A 22,342-nucleotide genomic window follows, 5' to 3' on the forward strand; every position below is an offset into this window, starting at 1 on the left:
TACACGTGAACTCATTTTTTTGGTTGATTTTTCTTTGTTAAATGGCATTTAAATATGTAAAATAAATATCAAAAACATAAATCTTTGTTTTACTATGGTTGCAAATACCAAAAAATTTCTCTATGTGACACGGCATCAGAGTTAAGTTAGGGTTTTTCAAAATGCTGACATGCTGAGCTCAAAAGGTTCGCTATCACTGTCCTATACCATTGCCAGCGACTGTGTGAATGAGGTTGGAAGAGACATAAAGCTCACTCTGGCTCCCTGAGAGCATCGGGGGTACCTACAGAGGCGGAGAGCCATCTATGCCAGGGCCTGGGGAAAGAAAAGGGGGAAGATGAGTATGGGACACAAGGCAAAGCTTCAGAGGGAGAAAGAAGAGGGGTCACTACAGATACCATCTTACAATCAAGGCTTTAAAATCTATAGCAATTCGAGAGGGAGGGACATGCCCAATATCGGTAGGTGGAATTGTATGTTCATTTGTTGGTTGGTTGGCTGGTCTGTTCATTCATTCATTCATCCATTCATCCATTCATCCATTCATCCATCCATCCATTCATCAACCATTCAATTATTAAATGCTTACTTTGTACCAAGCTCTAGGAAAACCAATCAGGACAGGACCCAGCCCATGTGGAGCTTCTAGGCAGCAAAAGAGACACACAGTGAACAGTGAATGGGAAGTATAATGACAGCTACAAAGAGAAGGTGACCAGTGCTATGGATCAATAGACAGGGCCTCACCTACAGGAGAGAGATTAAAGAGAGGCTATATGGAGACAGGGCTCCATTACGGATTCAGATGCAGAGAGGAAGCGCCTAAGTTAAGTACAGGCAGAACAACAGCAATAAGTGACACTAGTAACAAGTAAATCACAAGCAACAAAGTTTGCAGTGAGAAGCACCAAGATTGGGTGGACCCGTGGCACACATTACATCAGAAATGGTCTGCACGGACACCTGGCCTGGGATAGATTTTGTGTGTGAGCTTCAGGTGCACATGCTCCAAGCCCCCTTGGAGGGGTTGAACTCGCATTTGCTTCCATTAAATAAACTTTTATTTTACTTTTTTTAAATCCTCACACTATATGTGTGGGTTTTTAAAAATATATATTTTTATTGATTGCAGAGAGGAAGGGAGAGGGAGAGAGAGATAGAAACATCCATTATGAGAATCACTGATTGGCTGCCTCCTGCATGCCCTACACTGGGGATCGTGCCTGCAACCCAGGCATGTGCCCTGACCGGGAATCGCACTGAGCCATGCCAGCCAGGTGATATATTGTTGTTTTTTCTTATTGATTTACTTAGAGAGGAAAGGTGGGGGGGAGAGAGAGAAACATTGATAGGTTGCCTCCTGTATGCACCCAACCAGAGATCGAATCCACGACCTAGGTATCTATCCTGACCATGAACTGAACCTGCCTCCTTTTGGTGTATGAGACAACACTCCAACCAAGTGTGTCACCTGGCCAGGGCATTAATCTCACATTTCGAAGGTAGTTATTATTATGACAGGCAGCCAGGGTTCAACTCCCGACTCTCCACTTACTAAAAGCCCGGGTTAGAATGAAAACCTCCATGACTCACGGGCGACGTCTACAAGGACATGCTCAAAACCAACCAGCAACATCTGAAGAGCGGAGGACGTGCTTAAATGGGAACACGGGAGCACAGGAACACGGCAGCGGAGGCAGGAACACAAAATGTAACCGAGTCAATAAAAGAATGAGAAAGCTCCTTGCAAGGAGAGACTTGGGAGCCAGGGAGAAAACAGCCTCCCGAACTTTATATGAGCACATGTGCCGCCAAAATGAGGCCCAAAGGCTATTTGATAACCTGAGCCCTGCTGCTCACTAGCAAGTGGATGCGCTGCTGGACAGTTGGGGGCAGTTGGGGACAGCTGAGTTCAGGAGGAGGTGCAGACAGCAGGGAGCTGGGCCAGTAATCTCCGTGGGATGTTACTGAGAACCCAATAAGCGAGATTCCCACTGCTGGTGTAGCTTTGCCTTCTTGATGTTCTACAGACAAGACCCGTCCATTCTACAGGTCACGGACCATTTGAGCCAGAGGAGACATTAAAGAGCAGAGACTGTTTCCTAAACTGGCTCTGATGAATGTTGACGGGTATATTATAACAGATATAGATATTTATCAATGTAACTCAAGAAACGGTTCAGGGGCCAAATAAATGTGAGAAACACTGGCCTAACCACCTGAAACATCAAAAAGCCAAAGTTGGCCCTGACTGGCATGGCTCAGTGGTTAGAGCATTGGCCATGTACCAAAGGGTCCCATTTGCAGATTTAATTCCTGGCGCATGAGGGAGGCAACCAATGGATGTGTCTCTCTCACATCGAAGTTCCTCTCTCTCGCTCCCTCACTCCCTCCCTTCCACTCTCCCTAAAAACCAATGGGAAAAAAATATCCGCAGGTGAAGATAAACAAAAAAACAGATAATTGTTTTAAAAAGGAAGAAACCAACTTGCTCAGGGGGGACTGAACCCAGGACCTGGGATTCATTAGCATTACCCCATTTATTAGGAGTCAAACACGCACTTCTAAGAAAATATTAGGAAGGTACATTACTCCCCAAACGACTGCATTGGCCTCCTGGTCCTCTAAACTAGGCCAGATCTTTTGTAACCTGTGATTAACACACTACTTAACACACTACGTAACAATACATTAAGATCACTAAGTGATAAGATAAATTATAGCTTCTTCCCTTAGGCATCCCGGTAGGAATCTACCATCCCTTCCGCCCATTGGAGGAAATCAGATCCGTGATGAGCCCAATAGCACTGTTCTCTAGCACACCGAAACCAACTTGCTCAGGGGGGACTGAACCCAGGATCTGGGATTCATTAGCATTACCCTATTTATTAGGAGTCAAACACGCACTTCTAAGAAAATATTAGGAAGGTACATTACTCCCCAAACGACTGCATTGGACTCCTGGTCCTCTAAACTAGCCCAGATCTTTTGTAACTTGTGATAAACACACTACGTAACAATACATTAAGATCGCTAAGTGATAAGATAAATTACAGCTTCCGCCCCTAGGCATCCAGGTAGGAATCTACCATCCCTTCCGCCCATTGGATAAAAACCGATGGGAAAAAATAATCCGCAGGTGAGGATTAACAACAACAAAGAAACCAACTTGCTCAGGGGGGACTGAACCCAGGACCTGGGATTCATTAGCATTACCCCATTTATTAGGAGTCAAACACGCACTTCTAAGAAAATATTAGGAAGGTACATTACTCCCCAAACGACTGCATTGGCCTCCTGGTCCTCTAAACTAGGCCAGATCTTTTGTAACCTGTGATTAACACACTACTTAACACACTACGTAACATGGGGTCTCTGCATTTCCAGAAAAGCTAAGCTCATCAAAAACAATAATGACAGCAACACATACATTGAGAACTTGCTACGTCAAAGCACCCTTCTGAGGTATATCACCGCCATGTTTTATTAATGAATGAACTGGGGTTGCTAACCAGCCCAAGGTCACTAAGGACATCCTGGCTTTGAACCCAAGTGTTCTGACTCTACAGTCCACATTTTAACCACCTCTCCCTACTGCTAGGTTTGGGAGGTGAGTAGAGGGAGGATCTCAGAGGTTCCGTGGAAAGTCCCATAGGTCCTGAACATCACTCCCTGATCCTCTTCAGGAAAAAGGGGCTTGGCCTTGATTTACATTTTCTTGTCCTGGAAGAATTATGATCTTATCACTCACATCATCTGTTCCCTTCCCCACTCCTGTTCCAATACCCTGATTTTATTATCTTTATGGCTTGACAGTCTAATAGATGACTTTAATTCCACAGAAGCCCTCACGATGGAGGGATGACAAGGAAAATATGGGCTCTGTAGAGATCACTTAAAAAACAGGCTGTGATGATTCAACAGGCAAGGAGACGCATTTCCGAGCACCCGACTTTGAGGTCTCTCCATCTTAACAACCTCCCGCTAGAATGTGTTCAGGGAGAAAACTGACGGCTTCCCAATGCCATGTATGAGCAGCGCTCTCTCCGAGCCTCCATGATTTGACCTCTTCTCTAGAATAAAATTCCCTTTGGTTAAAGTGAGCTAGAAATATACATACAGCATTCAGGACTGTTCACTATGGCAACTTCAGTTTCGGAAAACAGGCATTTAGGAGGCTCCTGCTTTGAAAGCACCAGTAACTACAGTCCCAGCTCCCTCCCATACTCACCAGGTTGGGGCCTTAGCAAGCTAAGAAAAATCCATCCTGGGACAAATTAACATAAGCAAACACTGGCAAAAACACACTCAAATACACAATAATATTAGCTTTAAAATTAAAGGCCCACGCACAGAATGAGACCCACCCTCCCAATTACCCACATGCCAATTATCTGGGGCACTGACTGCTGTGAATTAGCTACCCGCATGTCTGTGCTACGTCATTGAGTTGTGGTACATTTCCGCCAAGTCCTATGGATGAGCTGGAGGACCCAATCCCCCCAGCTAGCATCCGGGCATGAACTTTCACCCAATGTTGAAGGGAAAGTAGGGCCCAAGTGAAACACCGATTAAAGGAAGGATCTGGTTATAAGCACAGGGGAGCAAAGCGTGAACTCAGACCTCCAAGGGTGGAGGAGGCTGAAGGCGGGAGAGGGGACAGGCAGTAGGAGGAGACAAATGTGCATGTGCTGAGTGGTTCCTACAGGTATATGCCACATTTATCTATTTTTTAATTATTATTTTAAAAATATATTTTTAATGATTTCAGAGAGGAAGGGAGAAGGAGAGAGGGGAGAGAGAGAGGGAGAGAGAGAGAAGCATCAATGATGAGACAGACTCATTGATTGACTGCCTCCTGCATGCCCCCTACTGGACCTCCTGCCTGCAATCTGGGCATGTGCCATGACCTGGAATCGAACCATGACCTCCTGGTTTATAGGTAGATGCTCAACTACTGAGCCACGCCGGCTGGGCTATATGTCACGTTTAATGTCTGCTGTTTTGAAATATGTAATCTTTTCAATACAACTAATAAGGAGGAACTTTTATAAGACCCTTGCCACAGATGAGGAAACTGAGGTTTAGAATAGTTCAGTAACTCGCCTAAAGGCACACAAGTAGTCAGTAGTCAAACCAGGACCAAAGCTGGTGGTCTTCCCAGTAAGTTACTAATGTCATGGCCAGGTTAGCCTGCTGCCTAACCAAAGTGAAGTGTGCCATGCCCCCTCAGCATACCCAGCAGTGTGTCCTTATGAGTGGAAATGTCTTATGTCTCCCAACCTGGGATATTACTGTGATTTCGTTGTGCAAGTTGCTGGGTGTGCTTGAGGGTAGAGATGGTCACTGGAGATGTTCTGGAGACAGCCCTGAAAAATCAACAGGCAGGGAGAAAGCGGAAGCCAAAGACTGCCCTGTGGGAAAAGCTGAGAGCCATACTTGATGGAGGGCGACCCCGGGAGGTGACGCTGTTAGCAGGAGGGGTACGAGCAGGGGTTTGAAACCTGCCACTTATCAGCTGGGTGACCTTGAAGAGTGATTCTCTCCTCCACAGGGTCCTAGTTTATTCAGTTGAAAAACGGGGCTGCTCCTGTACTGTCGAGAGGCTGTTCTGAGGCTTTAATAAGCTGACATAAAGCACACACTGACATTGTGACGTAGCTTGCCCGGTATCTGGAGTTGGTAAGGGTGTTGCTATTAATAGTGTGCAAAGCGCTGGCTGCAGTTAGAAGATGACCGGGGCCTGAGGAAAATGCCAGGAGAGCCTGGGTCTGGGATGAGGGGGGCTCCACTTCCCCTATTTGCATGAACAACTGCATACCACCTCCCTCAGAAGAAAGAAGATGCTGTGCTTTCCTCTTGGCAAAACCCTGACTCCCTGGTGACTGACCTGGATGTCAGACCAGCCTAACTGTCCTCCCCGTGAATGGAATGGCCAAGGTGTGGGAGGGCTGACCTCCGCACTGGCAGGAGCTTAAATGACAGCGAGGTCAGCACGGCGTCCACTTTCCAGGTCAGCTGGTCCCTCCTTTGCCGCAAGAGGGGCAGAGAACCCTGGAATAAAACTCACCCACAGAACATTCGGCAGAGCGAGCACCTGCATAAACAAAGTCAGAGGAACTGTCTTTTTTTATTTTCCAAAAAGGCTCCGGATAATAAAGAGTCGAGTGGAGCAGAGTGTCAAGCAAACAAAACAAAGTCACAATAAGCCACCATTTACTTGAGCACATACTATGTGCCGGACCCTGTGTGTAAAAGCTTCGCAGGTATTATCCTACTCAACCCTCACAGTTACCCTACAAGGTGGAACTTTTCATCAGCCCCATTTCGCAGATGAGCAAGCATTTGGAACCCACAGGAGCACTGAATGGCAGAGGCAGGATGCAGACTGGGGTCTCCTCTGGCTCAGTGCCCACAGGCAAGGAAAACCAGAGGTCAAAATGCTGGGTTGGTCTCGGGTTCTGCCCTCTTCATCCCTGCCTACTGGAATAAGCTCAGGTGTCTTTTGGGGAAGTAGAGTCAGGTGACCGTGTCCTTCCGGAGTTGGGTCCCAGGAGCTGAGCTGAGAGCTGGGTTTCACACACGTGGGTTTAGGAATATAAGGATGAGGCTTAGATACAGAGGCCAGAGCAGGCCATGAGCTGTGAGAAGCAGGAAGAAGCCTGGTCAACGAGCCATTTCTTGTCCATTATTAACCCCGCTGTGGTATTTGTGAAATGAGGGTGGTGGGGAAATGCAGGTAAGACTAGATGGCCACCGAGGCACCTTCCAGCTCGGAGCTGCTGCTGTGCCCTGGAGGAGGCCTGCAAGATCAAACAATCCCCCAAGCAGATGTCAGAGGCACCGTGTTCTTAGGAATCTTTGTAAATAACACACTTGATTTTGCCAAGATAGAAACAACCACAAGAATGCACTTCACTTTGCCAGAAAAAAAAAATTAGCTACAAGGATAATTCATGCATGTAATGTTCTCATCTTTTATGCCCTATGTAACTATAAATTAATTCTCAGAAGGACACAATGAGAGACTACAATGGCAATACCAAAACGACAAGCTTCTTTTCTCCAAGAAAAAGAATGGCTGCCTCCTTATAGACAGGATCTCACTAAAATTCTCTTGCATCCATACCAGACTCATTGGCAATTGCATGTGAAAGGAAATTTGAAGGTCACTAATTTGACTCTCCATTGGATGCCTAAGTCCCCTTGAAATGTCTCTGAGGGGTCCCTAGGGGAAGCCCACATACCTTCAGGACAAGAAATCCAATTTCACTCAAAGCTGCCTATTGCATTCATTGGGCAGCTCTGATCTTTCCAAGATCTCTCTTATACTGCCTGCACCTTTAATTCTTGTGGCCACACAGACCTGCCTAAGCTTCTCCACACAGCCCTTCAAACCTGTGGCCCCCAAGCCCTCTCTTCTGCAGAGCTGTCAATCATTCTGGACTTATAAACACAACCTGACTGCTGAGGTGTTGTCTTTTTCATGGACAGTCCTGGTTTTTAAAGACAGATTAGCACCATAATTATCCCAAGATGATTACTCTTCCAAACAACCCAAACTGCACATTTTTCAACCTATATTACCAGCAACACTGAAAGCTGATTATAATCAACTTGCTTTCATAAAAGGAAGAAATACATCAGAAAATAGACTTTAAGAGATGCCACTTGGCTAAAAGTATCACCAGCGAGCATCCCATGTTCGCAGATCAAGAAGGAAAAGCTGCAAATGCTCTCTTCTCCACCCCTGCCCACTCCCCACTGGAATTTAAATGACCCACTTTCCAATCACAGAACCAAAAAAATCACCTGGCCACAAGCTCACATGTTATGACGTGGAAACCGAGGTCCAGAGATCCCCTCCCTTTCTCCTTGCCATCCCCAAATGTTTAGTAATTCTCTGCACTGGGTTAGGCCTTGGGACATCAAGGCACCAGGCCCTCCCAGGTCCCCGAGCAGAGACGCACTCACAGGGCAAGGCAAGGCAATGCAAGGGATTTAAAATAATGGGAACCTATTGTTGGGACAACCCAATGACAGGCAGGCAGAATCTTTTACAAAGGACTTGGAAGACAAAACGCAGTTTCCTTTCTCTGCCTTTGCTCAAACTGCCCCTCTAACTGGAACACCTGTCTCTCTCTCTCTCTCTCTCTCTCTCTTTCTCTCTCTCTCGGCAAACTTATCCTTTAAGACTCAGCTCAGGTACCACCCCACGACACATTCTCCTCAATTGCCCCTTTAGCTGTACTCCCCCTTTATGCTCCCACAATCTGCTGTGAAAGACGCACTCCCTGTACTTAGCTTCAAACTGCCCCTCTAACTGGAACACCTCTCTCTCTCTCTCTCTCTCTCTCTCTCTTTCTCTCTCTCTCGGCAAACTTATCCTTTAAGACTCAGCTCAGGTACCACCCCACGACACATTCTCCTCAATTGCCCCTTTAGCTGTACTCCCCCTTTATGCTCCCACAATCTGCTGTGAAAGACGCACTCCCTGTACTTAGCGTCATGTGCTCCCTGGGGGGAGCTTCCCTATGAGATCCAGGTTCCTGGAGACAGGCGCTGAGTGCCATTCAGTTGTATATGTTTGTCTAGTTCATTGGTATGTGCTGGGTTTGATGAGTGAAAACATAAACATTTCAGCAGAATCTGAAGGGTTAACAGGCGTTTGTCTAACACAGAAAGAGGACAGAATCCCAGGCCCAGGAAACGGCCTGCAGAGGCACTATGCCCAGGGGGTGGGTGGCTGTAGAGCTGCACAGAGTTCCCAGGGTGGGAATGTTCAGGGTGGCAGAGGTGGGTGTGGGAAAAGTGACTGAGCTTAGGGCTTGGGGTTAAGCTTGGGCCAGATGTGAAGACCATATAAGCCATACTGAAGTGTACAGATATTATCCTGTCGTCAGAGTGGGAGGGAGTCATCTTTACAGAGGGGAGGGGCGGATCTGATTAGTTGTTCAGGTCACTGAAGTGGCCACAGGAGAAAGCGCCGCACTGAGGACAGGTACAAGGTGTGTTTGGAGCCTCGTGCACCGTCCAGGATGTGGGGAGGGTCTGTATAGGGGCGTTGTGTCCTGAGAGCTCAGGGAGAGCCCCGAGGGGGAAGCACAGTGTGGACGCAGGTTGGGAAGCCCAGGTGGAACCAATGGGGCCTGATGAGCAGGTCACCCAGGGTGTGGGAGGGGGGGTGGAGAAAAAACATCAGGATGGGGTCGGGGCTCCTAACTTGGAACCTCGGGGCAATATCGGCAATGTTAACAGCGATACGGAGCTTGGGGGGTAAGATTCTGAGATGATTCCAGTAGGTCCAGAGCTACATTGGTACTGACTCAAATAAAAGAGTTAAGTAAAGTGCAAGAAAATCAATCATGAAAACCTAGAATACAAGACAAATCTTTTGATCCTCACAGTCAGATGAAGCAATAAGTTCTATAAACAACTTCATATGAGAAACCTTTTGGTTCCCCAAACTCCTAATATCCCTCAACTAGTGAAATTGGCATTTGTATGTAAAACATTCTCTAGGCCATCATATACCATTTTTTCCTTATTTTCTGGACCCAACTATATCATTTTCATACCTTTTAAAAATTATTATTGGCAGCTGGCTAACGTCCTCGCACCACTCGGGGGGTCCCCATCACCAGGGAGATTCATTTTCATTAATGGAGGGGCCCCACACAGCCTTTTTTTGTTTGTTTTTACTAACGATCTCATATTTACTTATCTTTTCTAAATGCCAGAACGTCTAGATATCGTTGGGGAAAAGTCCAGAGACACACTCAGGAATGAATCTATTCTACTCCAAACCTGACCCATCTTTTAACCTAATAATATTCTCTCCCCCTCGTTTTATAGTAAAAGTTCCAAAGAGCAAGCAGTGAACGGAACCCCTACAGAACCAAGGGTTCCACTTAAAGGGACCACGGCAGGACCATCCTGGCCATGTGGCCATCCTAAGCGCGCACAGATTGCTCCAGGTAGAGAGGAAACTGAAACTGCCCGCTCACCCTCTTCCTCAAGTTGTAGGTGAGAATGAGGTTCCGGGAGAAGGAGTGGGAGAAGGCCGTGTAGAACTCCAGCACTTTCTGCAGGGCGTCCCGTTTGATCACGTGCAGGTCACAGTAGGTCAGGGCCCTAACGTTGGCACAGGACTGGGCAAGGGTGGCTTCCTTCCAGAACACATCTCCAAACACATCTCCTTTCCCTAAGGAGAGAAAGTGGTGATGAGGAAGGCATCATCTAGGTCCAGGAGGGGTCAGCTATCAAGAAATGCTCCCCAGAAATGCTGTCCATTTAGTGTTTGGCACCTTGGGTTCAGAAAGGGCAACAGTGATTTTCATTTAAACCTTAACAACATGCAATTTAAGAATCTTTAAAATACCATAAAGTACATGTCAAAGTTTTAATCAATGACTCTGGGATTGTACATGTTATCCCCTGAACATCCTACGAGAATCCCCTGTTATTCTTTAGCGCACCTCCCCCGCAACCATTTTTCCAAAACACAATCATAATCTGGAATTCCATTATGTATTTGTTGGCTTATTGTCTGTTGCCCAGCATGAGAATTCATGCGTTTTATCCCTCCACGTAACACAGTCCCTGGCACCGTAGGAGTTCTCTCCATACCCAGAGTCCAAATAGAACTGAGGAAGGAAGGGGAACTATGGATATACATTAGGCTATTGTGGGGAGGGTGTAGACTCTTCAGCAGAGCCAAGAACAGGCGAGGTCTCCTCTGTTTAGGATGATCTGTGTGGACGAAGTCAGGGAAGAGTGGGGTCCATCTCTTCCCATGGCCTGTCCACTGCCCCAGGTTCATGTTTGTATGGGCGCCATTCCTCACCTCTCGACCACGCCTCTTCCACACTCCTCACCCTTGCCAACTGCCCTCCTGGTAGTATAAAAATATGGTCCCTAGCCGAAACCGGTTTGGCTCAGTGGATAGAGCGTTGGCTTGCGGACTGAGGGGTCCCGGGTTCGATTCTGGTCAAGGGCATGTACCTGGGTTGCGGGCACATCCCCAGTAGGAGATGTGCAGGAGGCAGCTGATCGATGTTTCTCTCTCATCGATGTTTCTAACTCTCTATCTCTCTCCCTTCCTCTCTGTAAAAAAATCAATAAAATAATTTAAAAAAAAATATGGTCCCTAAATAAATGGCATCTCCAGGACCCTAAATGCTTAGCATTCCACAACAGTGTATTTCATAAATCAACAGAGTTCTAATCCCACGTAGCCATGTTCTGGGCCAAACTTCTATCAGTCACTAAATATCTGCTTTTCACACCAGGGAATATTCTTCCTACCTTTCCCAGTGGCCAAATGTATACTTTTTAATCCTTACCTGAGGATATGTTTATTGATTTTTAGAGAGAACGGAAGGAAGAGAGAGAAAAACATTAATGTGAGAGAGAAACATTGATCACTTTCCTCCCGTATGTGCCCCAACCAGGAATTAAACCTGCAACCCAGGTATGTGCCCTGACTAGGAATCAAACCTGCAACCTTTTTGGTGTATGGGCTGACGCTCCAACCAACTGAGCCCAGCAACCAACATTTTAACATATGTCTAACACAAGGCCTAATTCACTCCTGGCACAGCCTCTGGTTATAAATAGCTTGAAGTGTTGTTTATCTTGCCTCTACATTTTCAGCACAGATAAACACAAATGTGAATCCCCAGGGAGCCAGAGAGGCGTACGCAGGGAACAAAACAATGCTACATGGGTGACAGGTAACCCTGACAACCCCTGCCACACTCCACAGCTGGAACCCAGGTTCCATGACGCAGTATGGTCAACAGGATAGCTGTTTTCCTAATTCAGGCTACAAAGGCAATCAGACTTTCAAGCAGCTGGACAGAAAGAATGTAACCTTTTCTTAAACACCCAACAGTGTGATTCTAGGTGTATAAGTACTCCTGGGGCACAGGCTTCTCTGAGCACTTGTACCGTGTGGGCTGAGAAACAAGTGCACCGGACACATTTCTGCACAGTTCTCCTTGTGTCCGTGACATAATGTGCAGTTCTGACTTATGAAGATGGTTTTACTGACTCCATACGAGGAGGGCACGTGTGTGGGGGAGCTTTTAGGTAAATATGCCTTTAAAACCGTGCAATTTCAATCCCCTTACCACGTTGTCTGAGAGGACTAATTTAGGGCTGCGGCCAGTGGATGGGAATGTTCCTCTCTGTGGATGCTACCTGGTTTCCGTGGAGATCGGCTCAGTCAGTGTGTGCTCCCTAGTCCTCCCTAGTAGTGCCGAGTCCTACCCAACCAGCCTGGCCAGTTCGTTCAAACATTAATCATTCCCTAAGCTCCCTCCACCGAATCACAATGCCGCTCCTGCCTTTCATATTTATTTCATCTGACTCCTCTAGAGAACGCTCTTCTTCTGACACACCACGATAGTCAATACATGGACCCCATCTGTACACTGCAACTCACATCAACAGGCAGAGCCCACTTCTCTTCCCCTTGAATCTGGACTGACCTTGGTCCCTGGCCTTGAGCAATAGAGTATGGCAGAAGAGGTGCCTGGGATTTTGAGACAAGGTCATAAGATGCCTTGCAGCTTCTGCCGGGTGTTTTAGGAAGAAGGAGCCACATGAGAGGTTACGTAGGGGTGATCTGGTGGACAGCCCAGCCGAGTTCTCAGCTGACGGCCAGCCTCTGCCACTCAGGTAAATGAGCCATCGTGGCCACTCAGCCCAGCTCAGCCATCAGATGCCCGCAGCCCCAGCCAATACTGGACTACAACCACAGATGGGAAGCCCAGGTGAGAACCAACCATCTGAGCAAAAATCCACAGAATGGTGAGAAACAGAAATGAATTTCTTAAGCCACTCAATGTAGGGGAGGTTTGTTACATAGAAATAGGTAACCAGAACACACAGAATCATAGAAATCTAGGTGAGAGGCCCATGAGACTGAACAGGTTACCGAATAGTCCAGCAGAACATCATGAATAGTCCCAGCTCTGAGCGAGCACCCTACTTTCTCCCCTGAAAGATGAGGCAGGAAAGAGAAGTGGCTCTTATAGGGATAGACTGTCCTGAGTGAGCACCTTGAATATCAATGAGAGACGCAGAATTTATAAAACTTGCCATCTCCTGTTGGGATGTAGCGGGCAACTAAGCAAGAACTACTGTGATTTGAAGAGCATTGGTAATCTTGCCTGATTCTTAATAAAATTACTTCATCTGAGCATTATACTTCTCAAACAAATCTGGTAATCATTTTTCTAATTATAGAAGAACCCATGACGAAAAATGATAGCGCTTCGTGTGTATTAAACATGTGAATTTATCTGTAAAAATTCAGTTTAGAAACAACTTCTTCATACCTATTGCTTACAACAAAGGGCAACCATGTTGTGGTTGAAACTGACCATGGAATAAATAAGGGCATCCTCAGAAATGACAACATGCCCATTGGAAAGAGTCTCCCAAGCAAAGGTTTTGACAGAAACAATAAATGGAGGGTAGTTTCCTACCACAAAAAAGTATTTCACATTGAAAATCACGCAACCCTTCTTCCTGGCAAGGCAGCATTTTTCATCTAGATCATGTCAGTGAGATTTAAGAATCTGGTGTTGGAGGACCTGCCGGACTCAAAACAAACCCAAGACTGTTCTGGCAAATGAGAAATGTGTTTGTGACCCATGCAACTTGGGGAAAGCATCAAAGGGCAGGATACAGAGCATCTGGCAGGCTGCTTGCAAGTTACATCCCGGGAGGAATGACTTCCCAGGTCAGCTTGCCAATCAGAAGCAAGGACAAGCCCTACACCCACACTCATCTCTCATTCCCTAGCGTGATCACCGAAGAACAAAAGGTACCCCTATGCACTGGGGAATCACCATTTAATTGGCAGCATTCTTTCTCAGTGGCCATAAAATATTGGTGTCTTACAATCCATGGCATCTTCTAGTCAGTGAAATATGGTTCATAACCTTTGAGGACACCATTCCCCTCTCCTTATCTTCTGTGATTCCCCTTCCTCCCGGTCCCCCCTCTGCTGGAAGTCCACCTCAGCCTCCCCCACATGGCCCATTCATCAGGACTCTGCTCTAGACCGTGTTGCTTCTTACCCTCCCTCCCCTCTCTCCTTGGCTTGGCTCAGCCACTCTCCTGGCTTCACTTGCCACCTGGATCACAATGATCCCCAGGTTTATACCTTGAACCTAGATCTCTCTTCTGAGACCAGAATCGCCCACTGGACACATTCACTTAGGTCAACCCACATGGAACCTGCCTCCCTCCCAGGTAAACTCATACTCCAGGGTTCCTCATCCCAGTGAACGTTGTCCAAGTCATTCCAGACTCCTCCCTCGTCTCCACAGCCAATAAGTGACTGGTCTCTGATCACTTTATTTATCAACTATCTTTTGAGCCTGTCTACATTTCTGCCATTAAGTCAGTTCAAGTCACTCTCATCTCTCAGCATCCTCCTGGCTGGTCTCCCTGTCTGCTATCCATTCTCTTCACAACAGCCAGGACTCTCTTTCTAAACACAAATGTGTTTCTGTCGCGTTTTTGCTTTCAGGTCTTTGTAACTGCTGTCCCTTCTGCCTGGAACACTCTCACTTTCATTCCCTTCCCCAACCACCACCACCACTCCTGCACCTGGTGGAATTCAGTTCATCACGCAAGTCTCAGCTCAGACACCACCTCTGTCAGGAAGCCTCCTTTGATTTCTCCTGGTTGACCTGTCTTGTAAGTTCCCATCGCATCCTGTTCTTACTCCTATTATAAATCTTGGCACTGTGTTATAAAGCCGCATATCTACTTGTCTGTCTCCCTGGTGAGACTGTTAGTTCTCCTCCAAATGTGCCTGTTTGGTTCAGTGTTGTCTCTCCAATCCATAGCACTACACCTGGAATGCTATGGAATGCACAAATCAATACATCAGTGAGAAGATGGGTCTGAGGGAACAGGTAAGTCAGGATATGAACGGCTTACAGTGCCTCAGGATAGACGAGTTTAAGGAGAGACCTGGTCTCCAGTCCAAATGCAAGAACCTGGGTGTCTACATTGTAGGAAGCTGCATTGTCAGCCTGACTCAAGAAGGAATTTGCTGACCTCCTCCGAAACATTCCCATAATTCACTCTGATCCAGATGGATGCTGAGCTAAAAATTTAAAGACATGTTTAAAAAGAAGAAATAAAGATAATGAATATCAGAAATTACCTAATGATACATAGGCTCTCCTTAAAGGAATTAAAATCTCACTCAAATATGGGTCACCAGCTTTCCTGTGGAGAAGGTACTGAGCATGAGCCAACAGCGCTGGCACCTCTACCTGAGTGGGGCCACCTATTAAAGCAAGGGTTTGGAAACATCATGACAGTTCCCCTGTTCGTCACAACCACAATTAGATAAAATTAAGTTAATCAGATGTCTCTCCACTAAGTTATACACTGTAAATCTTCCACTGAAAGCAGGGGTTAATTTTTCAAGATCACTATAGATAAGAATTGAAAATTGACTTGATTTTTCCCTTTCTGTTATAAAAGAATATATGTGCAGTGTAGAAAATAATTGAAAAATAAGTCCGCCATCCAGAAAACATCAGCTAACACTATGGTACACTTTCCATCTTCTTCCTACTCATACATGCATTTTCTGTGATTGAAATTACTGTTACTGCAAATATAATTATATATCCTGCTTTCCCCCACTTAATATTATGTGGGAAACATTTTGCATGCCAATACAATTTATATCTTGATTTACCATAATTTTTGATTTAACCAATTCACTCCATCCTGGGCACTAAAATTATGAGGATTTCCTTTAGAAAGATCTACTAACTCTCCTAATTACCAGTGTCTTCAGGGACTGCAAACCCAATTTTTTAAAAATTGCATAAGCAAAAACAGAAGTAGGAAAGAGAACTTCATCCCCACGCCCATCCTCTCTCGACCAGGTAATGTATTCATTACCTGATACAAATGTTTTTGCATTTCCGAATGACTAGATTATTCACACTGTACCTCCTTGCTTGGAGTATGGAGTTAATATAATTGCTTTGGTTGATGGAATAGCTATATGAATATTAATGCTTGGTTGGAGTGTTTTGAGAGACACTGAAACAGTTTCCTCCCCTTGTGCTGAGTATGAAATCACCTATGACATCTATTTTATTATAGGGCACTTCAGCTGGTCCTCTCGGTACGTGGAACAATGCACCATGGGAGATGGCGGCCCAGGAAGTGGGGGGTGTCCCCCTCACCCACTCCAGCTACAAGAATCTTGGAAACATCTCTGTGAAGGACTTAGCTTCTCCGTCTCTAAAATAATGACGGTTTATAGGAAGCAGTTGCAGTTTTTTAAACTTTTGTTAGGTAGCCATTCTGTCTTCATTGTCTAGCCAGCCTCCCCCAGTTCAAGAATTGGTGTGTTTTTTTTGGGGGGGGGGGTGGTAACACCTTCTAAAAAAAACTGTCATTATTTTCTGATTGGATCAATAAATAAAGGGAATGCTGTTAAGACTAAAAATATATGATTCTTTCAAAATGTATCCTAAAATCTTAAAAGGATCTGTGAAACTTGGAATGATGCCAACATCCTCAAGAGTTACTTTAAAAACTAAATGTACTGATTTTGAAAGTAGCACATGCTCTTTTAAAGAAAACCTGAAAACAGACAAATACATGAAAAGGAAATGAAACTCTCCTACAGCCTCTCACACCAGAGGCCTCCGTGGTGACATGCTGATGAAGATGTCTGTGGGTTTTTATCTACGAATGTTTCTCCCCACATAGCCGAGACCATGTTGCATGTACAAATTGTATTTTACTTACCTATCGTAAGAGTTTCTAATAACATTTAAAGTTCCTTGTGAACATTTTGAAGGGCTACACTCCCATGTCTTTTAAAATGTTCTGAAATACTTGGTCATTTAGAAAAACATTCACAGGTTTTCTCTGTACCTCTCTTTTTATCATTGTTGCTGTTTTCCCTATTCCTTCCTCTGAACCCTAAATCTCTGTCTTAAGTCCTGGCTTCTTTTCCTGGTTCCAGACCCACCCTTCTGAGTGGCTGTTGAAAACTCCACCTGGATACTCATCTTAAATGCAACAAGTCAAAACCAAGCCATCACCTTCCTCTCTCCCCATCTCTTCCTCTGGAGGCCTCTTTCTGTTACCGCTGTCGCCATCTCCCTACTTACCAGTACTCCGAGGTCAGCATCACCTCTCTCACTTCCTCCTACCTACTCCTCATATCCTATCATTTACAACCTTTCAGACTCTCCTTCCACATCTCATCCAACTTCCCCTCCCATCTAAGGTTGCCAGATTTAGCAAATAACCATACAGAACACCCAGTTAAAGCCGAATTTCAGATACATGGATAATACTATGAAGTATAGTGTGTCCTGTTCCATGTTTGGAAATATTTAAGCTAAAAAGTACTTGTCCTTTATGAGAAATCCAAATTTAACAGGATATCCTGTATTTTATTTGGCAACCCTACCTCTCTCAGTTTCTATTGCCTCTATCTTAACACGTCTCACCTCCTGCATGAGCCCTAGTCACCTACTGACCCCCTGGTCTCCAATTCATTAATTGTTACAAAACACAGCTCTAACGCTGTCATACTTTACTCACCACTGTTGGTGGCTCCGCACTGCCTCGTTCTTCATGCTGACATTTAGAAACGTCCACAGCCTATCCCTGAGCTGCCTCTCCAGCCCCAGGCCCCACTGCTGCCCCTCAGGGCTCTCAGCTCCAGCTCCAGTGCTGGACTTGTGGTTACAAAGCACAGCTTCTCCAGGCCTCGGCTCCCACCACTCTTCCCATCTGAACGCCCTACCTCCTATGTGCTACTCCTGACTCCAACTTCACAGAGCCACCACCCTAGGCTGGGCCCTCCTTCCCTTGTATATAGACCACTGGTTGTTTATCCTACCATTTTGGCAGGTCAGAAATCGTTGAAAATCGACATATTCATATGGGTCAGGCTAAAATAATAAAGACCTTGCTTCCATGCTTTACAACTTCCCACTGAGTCATCATCTCAGCCCTTTACACACACAAAAAATATCCAGTAGTGACTGTCTACGGCAACGTTCTCAAGGTATAGTCTTCTACACACATTCAGTGGAATCACCCGAGGGAGGGAGGGTTTGTGACACTGCGGATCCCAAGGCTCCAGCCTAGAGCTGCAGAAGCAGAACCCATGGGGAGGATCTGGGAACCAGCATGGTGAACACGCTTTCTAGCTGACTGTCATGTTCACTAGCGTTGAGAACTACCAGCCCACATGCAAAGTCTTCTCAGGCTACCCTACTTACACTGGCCCCTGAATGTGCCTCTAATGACTCCAGAGGCTCAGGCTGCTCTTCCCATTTTAAGAACCAGCCTATCAAACACGCCTCCTGGTCCAGCCACACCCAGTCAACTACCTCCTCCATGAACATTTCCCTGTTCACTCCCGGAAGTCCACAGAAAGAGGTACCTGTGTCACTTATTGCCATTAATCATGCATTTATCTCCCCCAAATGGGATAGAACATCCATCCAAGACTTTTGTCATTACTTCCCCCACCCCAAAGAGGCTAACACCATGTTATGCTGTGATAGTTGTTAAATAAATAGATGCTACATTAATATCCAAGCAAGGTCAATGGATCCAAAGTAACTATTTAAAGCAAAAATGAGTATATCTTCCAAATTAGGGGAAAAAAAGACTCCATCTGGGAAAAACCATTGACACATTTACACGTCCATTGAAGGAGAATGTAAATCCTCGTTCAGTAGTGGCAGGACTGAAAGTAGAAAGTGAACTCTGATGATTTGCCCATCAGCCTTCCTCATGACTGCTCCCCTTCCTTCGCCTCTGGCCCAGCCACAAGTAGAGAAGAGTTTCCTGTACTTGAGAGCCATCCCCAGATCTGTTCCAAAAAGACACTGCAGACTCAACAGACTAAGCCCATTTTCTTTATCCCTCCTCCTTCTCCTCCTCCTTGTCCTCTTCTTCCTCCTTCGGCTCTATTGCCTATTTAGTCTCTGCCAGAGACTATTCCCTCTCTTCATCTCCCACATCCCGGAGGTTCTCCCTCCCCTGATATCTCTGGACTCTGGCCCTTCTTCCTCATCTCCCTCCCACCACCTTCCTTAGACCGTCATCATTCCTCACTTGAGCCTCCTAGCCAACCCCCATGCCTCTGTATTTGTGGAACCAGATCTTCAAATCGCTCTCATGTTTAAAATGTTCTCTGGGACCCTCATCCTATAAGATAAGTCCAGACCCTCATTCTAGGCCATGGGGCCTTTCACAGCCTGCCTTTCAAATCCCACTGAACTCAATTCAATTCAGCAAACAGTCGATAGTGCCTTCCATGTGCTGGGCCAAGCCAGAGGTATGAAATCAAACGTTCTCAGCTCACAGGAGAGACAGATGAGTAAGCATGTGATTGAAGCAGTGCGACGGGCTTAGTATAACTACTGGGGGTCTTAGAGACTTAGCCAGTTAGCGGTAACTCCTGCAGGGAGTTAATGCAGAGCCAGGGCTACAGTTGAAAGCTCCAGCTCAGGTCCAGGGCTCTTTAACCAATTTTTAAAATATGTTTTTATTAACTTCTCAGAGAGAGGAAGGGAGAAGGAAGAGAGATAGAAGCATCAATGATAAGAGAGAATCATTGATTGGCTGCCTCCTGCACACCCCCTAATGGGGATCAAGCTCATAACCCAAGCATGTGTCTTGACCAGGAATTGAACTGTGACCTCCTAGTTCATGGGTCGAGGCTCAACCATTGAGCCACACCAGCCAGGCAGGGCTCTTTACATTACTCAAGGCAACCTGGCCAAAATGACCTCAGTCTTGCCCAATAGAATGAAACAAAACAAAACACAAAGAAAAGAACCAAGATGATCCATGATTAAAATACAAATTAAGTATTAAAATGTAAAACCCATAAAAGTTACTACAGAGATACTAAATCACAGTGAAATAAGATCATTTAAATACCACATTTATAAGCTGGAAACACAGGGATCTGGACCACACTCAAGCACAGCCCCGATGAAATCCTCTGACTCATCTGCTATGGCCAAGTAACACAAATAGATAACAAGTTACTTGCAAATGCTAATAGTACTAGTTGGCCAGGGGCAAAAATGGGTACCTGTGCCTTTTTATTCTGATATCAATGAAAAACTGGAAGAAAATTATTTTTTAAAATATCACCAAAGATGCAAATGCTGAAGTCTTACATTTATTTTAAATAACCAAGAAACTAAAATTGAGGAGACATTAAGTGATTTATAAGAGCATTCCAAAAGGAGATTTGGGAGGGTGTCATCTCAAAACTAAGGCAGAGAACATCAGAGGAAAAGGAGATCATAAGAGACCATCTAGTATATTCTGTTCTCAGGACACAGCATGGCCTTCAGTCCAAGAGAGATATGGTCTATGTTTGTGGAACCATGTTTTTAAACTGCCGACTGTGATCAGGTCAAGAAAGCAATTTAGTGGGTCATGACAGTCAATTTCTTTTTAAATGGAAGGTAATAGAATCCAACAGAAAATGCCAGTTGTATCAGAGGGAAGGAAGGAGCCGGGACTGGGTAGAGGTGGGCAAAGCGGGGGGAGAGGGAATGGGGACATCTGTAATAGAGTCAAAAAAATAAAGTTAAAAAGTAAGCACTGAGTTTTATGTATAATTGTGTGTGCACATGTTTAGGAGCTCATGGTGTAGTAAACATTTCATGTGATGAAGTGTAGTCCAGGTTTGAAACACACTTTTCTGACACTTTCATGCTAAACACGCTCAGCTATGAACAGTGACCTTTCTCCTCATTCTTGGCGTCTGTGCTAAAATTAAACAGAGGATGGAGCGGGGAATGTAAGTATGAAAGGAGGAAACAAATTAGCGGAATGTAAATGAGTGAACTGCTAACAAGGGGCTAGAGACCAAACAGATGAGATAAATGAGCTCTGGGCTTTTTTCTAAAGACTCCTGCTCTATATGACAAGTAAAGATGACCCGGCTGTCCCCCTTCCTCATTGGAGCACCGGATACACAGTAGCTGCTCAATAATTACTTGTCCAATGACCCTGTAGAACAGTGGTTCTCAACCTTCTGGCCCTTTAAATACCGTTCCTCATGTTGTAACCCAACCATGAAATTATTTTTGTTGCTACTTCATAACTGTAATGTTGCTACTGTTATGAATCATCATGTAAATATCTGATATGCAGGATGGTCTTAGGCGACCCAGGTGAAAGGGTCGTTCGACCACCAAAGGGGTCGCGACCCACAGGTTGAGAACCGCTGCTCTAGAAGCACCTGCATTCTCTCTATGATAACAGTTATCAAGTAATGTGATCATTGCTTTTTAAATAACGGCGGCCTCCTCCACTGAAGCTCCTTGAAGGCTGGGCTAATGTTCGGTCCACAGCTGCATCCTCACCCCCATGACACTGTTCAAGACATGTTGGCTGGATTGAACTCAAGGGCACCAAGTGGCAATAAAGATCGAGCTCTCATACCCATCTGATGCTTGAAAACCTGTTTAGAGAACAAGAGCTCAGAACTTAGGCTTCCAGAGAGCAGATTGCTTGGAATCTCTTCTGTGTCTTGGCCCAGAGGTCAGGTTGATTCCAAGGCTTATATCATCCTTTTTTGGAATAAGAGCCTCTTGAAATCTCCTGGTTCCTGGGGACGCATGGAAGATGTTTTTTCCTAGTCTGGACAGCTTGAAGGCAACAACCACTCTGAACCCATAGCTGCTGAGCTATGTCAGAGGCCCCGTCCACATGGCTAACTGGAGCAGGCAGGGTGCTCGGGAGGCCCGAGGCAGAGGGCTGGCTTTGGAGAAGCGGTCAATTGACCAAGTAAATCAACAATAAACCAAGGCCTGTGCTTCCCCACAAGAAGCCCAGGCGGAGGGGAAATGGCATATGTCTTGGACGCAGTCATTTGCCTTCCTCACTCCTCTGCGGCTCTCTCATACTTCCATGCCTAGGAGTCCACACCCAGCTCCTAAGAGTGCCGCTGTTTGTGGTACATCAGTAAGGGTGCCATGAGCATGAGTATATAAGGCAGCTAGTATTCCTTGGAAAGCCATATGGTGCTATCTGTGAGGGGATGGAGGATAGATGTCCCACACTAAAATATCAGTTCAAATTCAAAGGAGAGCTGACTAGTCACTAGTTACTCTTCTTCTCAGGCAAACACCCCAGTCGCTATTACCAATGGAAAGTCCTCTTTATCAAGGGCACTTATTGAAGGCAGGGATATATGTCATCTCCCTACAGCAATGTTCAATCTATGGCTGTACCGTTCCTGTGCCCTGTTCCTCATACACAGTCAAACCTCATGTCTCTGTGG

The 22,342-nt window shown here is 45.6% G+C and overlaps 1 protein-coding gene across 2 annotated transcripts in view; it reads right to left on the bottom strand.

Annotated features, from left to right (window-relative positions):
* Positions 1 to 22,342, bottom strand: part of KCNH1 (potassium channel, voltage gated eag related subfamily H, member 1) — a 252,546-nt gene that overhangs the window by 44,655 nt on the left and 185,549 nt on the right. For both annotated transcript variants that reach the window (XM_015568819.1, XM_015568818.1), the window contains exon 10: positions 10,008 to 10,204. In XM_015568819.1, coding sequence (XP_015424305.1) covers positions 10,008 to 10,204 — 197 coding nt within the window. The remainder of the gene's footprint in view (positions 1 to 10,007; positions 10,205 to 22,342) is intronic.

This window comes from Myotis davidii, unplaced genomic scaffold (genome assembly GCF_000327345.1).
Source record: "Myotis davidii unplaced genomic scaffold, ASM32734v1 scaffold1525, whole genome shotgun sequence".
In the NCBI taxonomy this organism is placed as follows: domain Eukaryota; kingdom Metazoa; phylum Chordata; class Mammalia; order Chiroptera; family Vespertilionidae; genus Myotis; species Myotis davidii.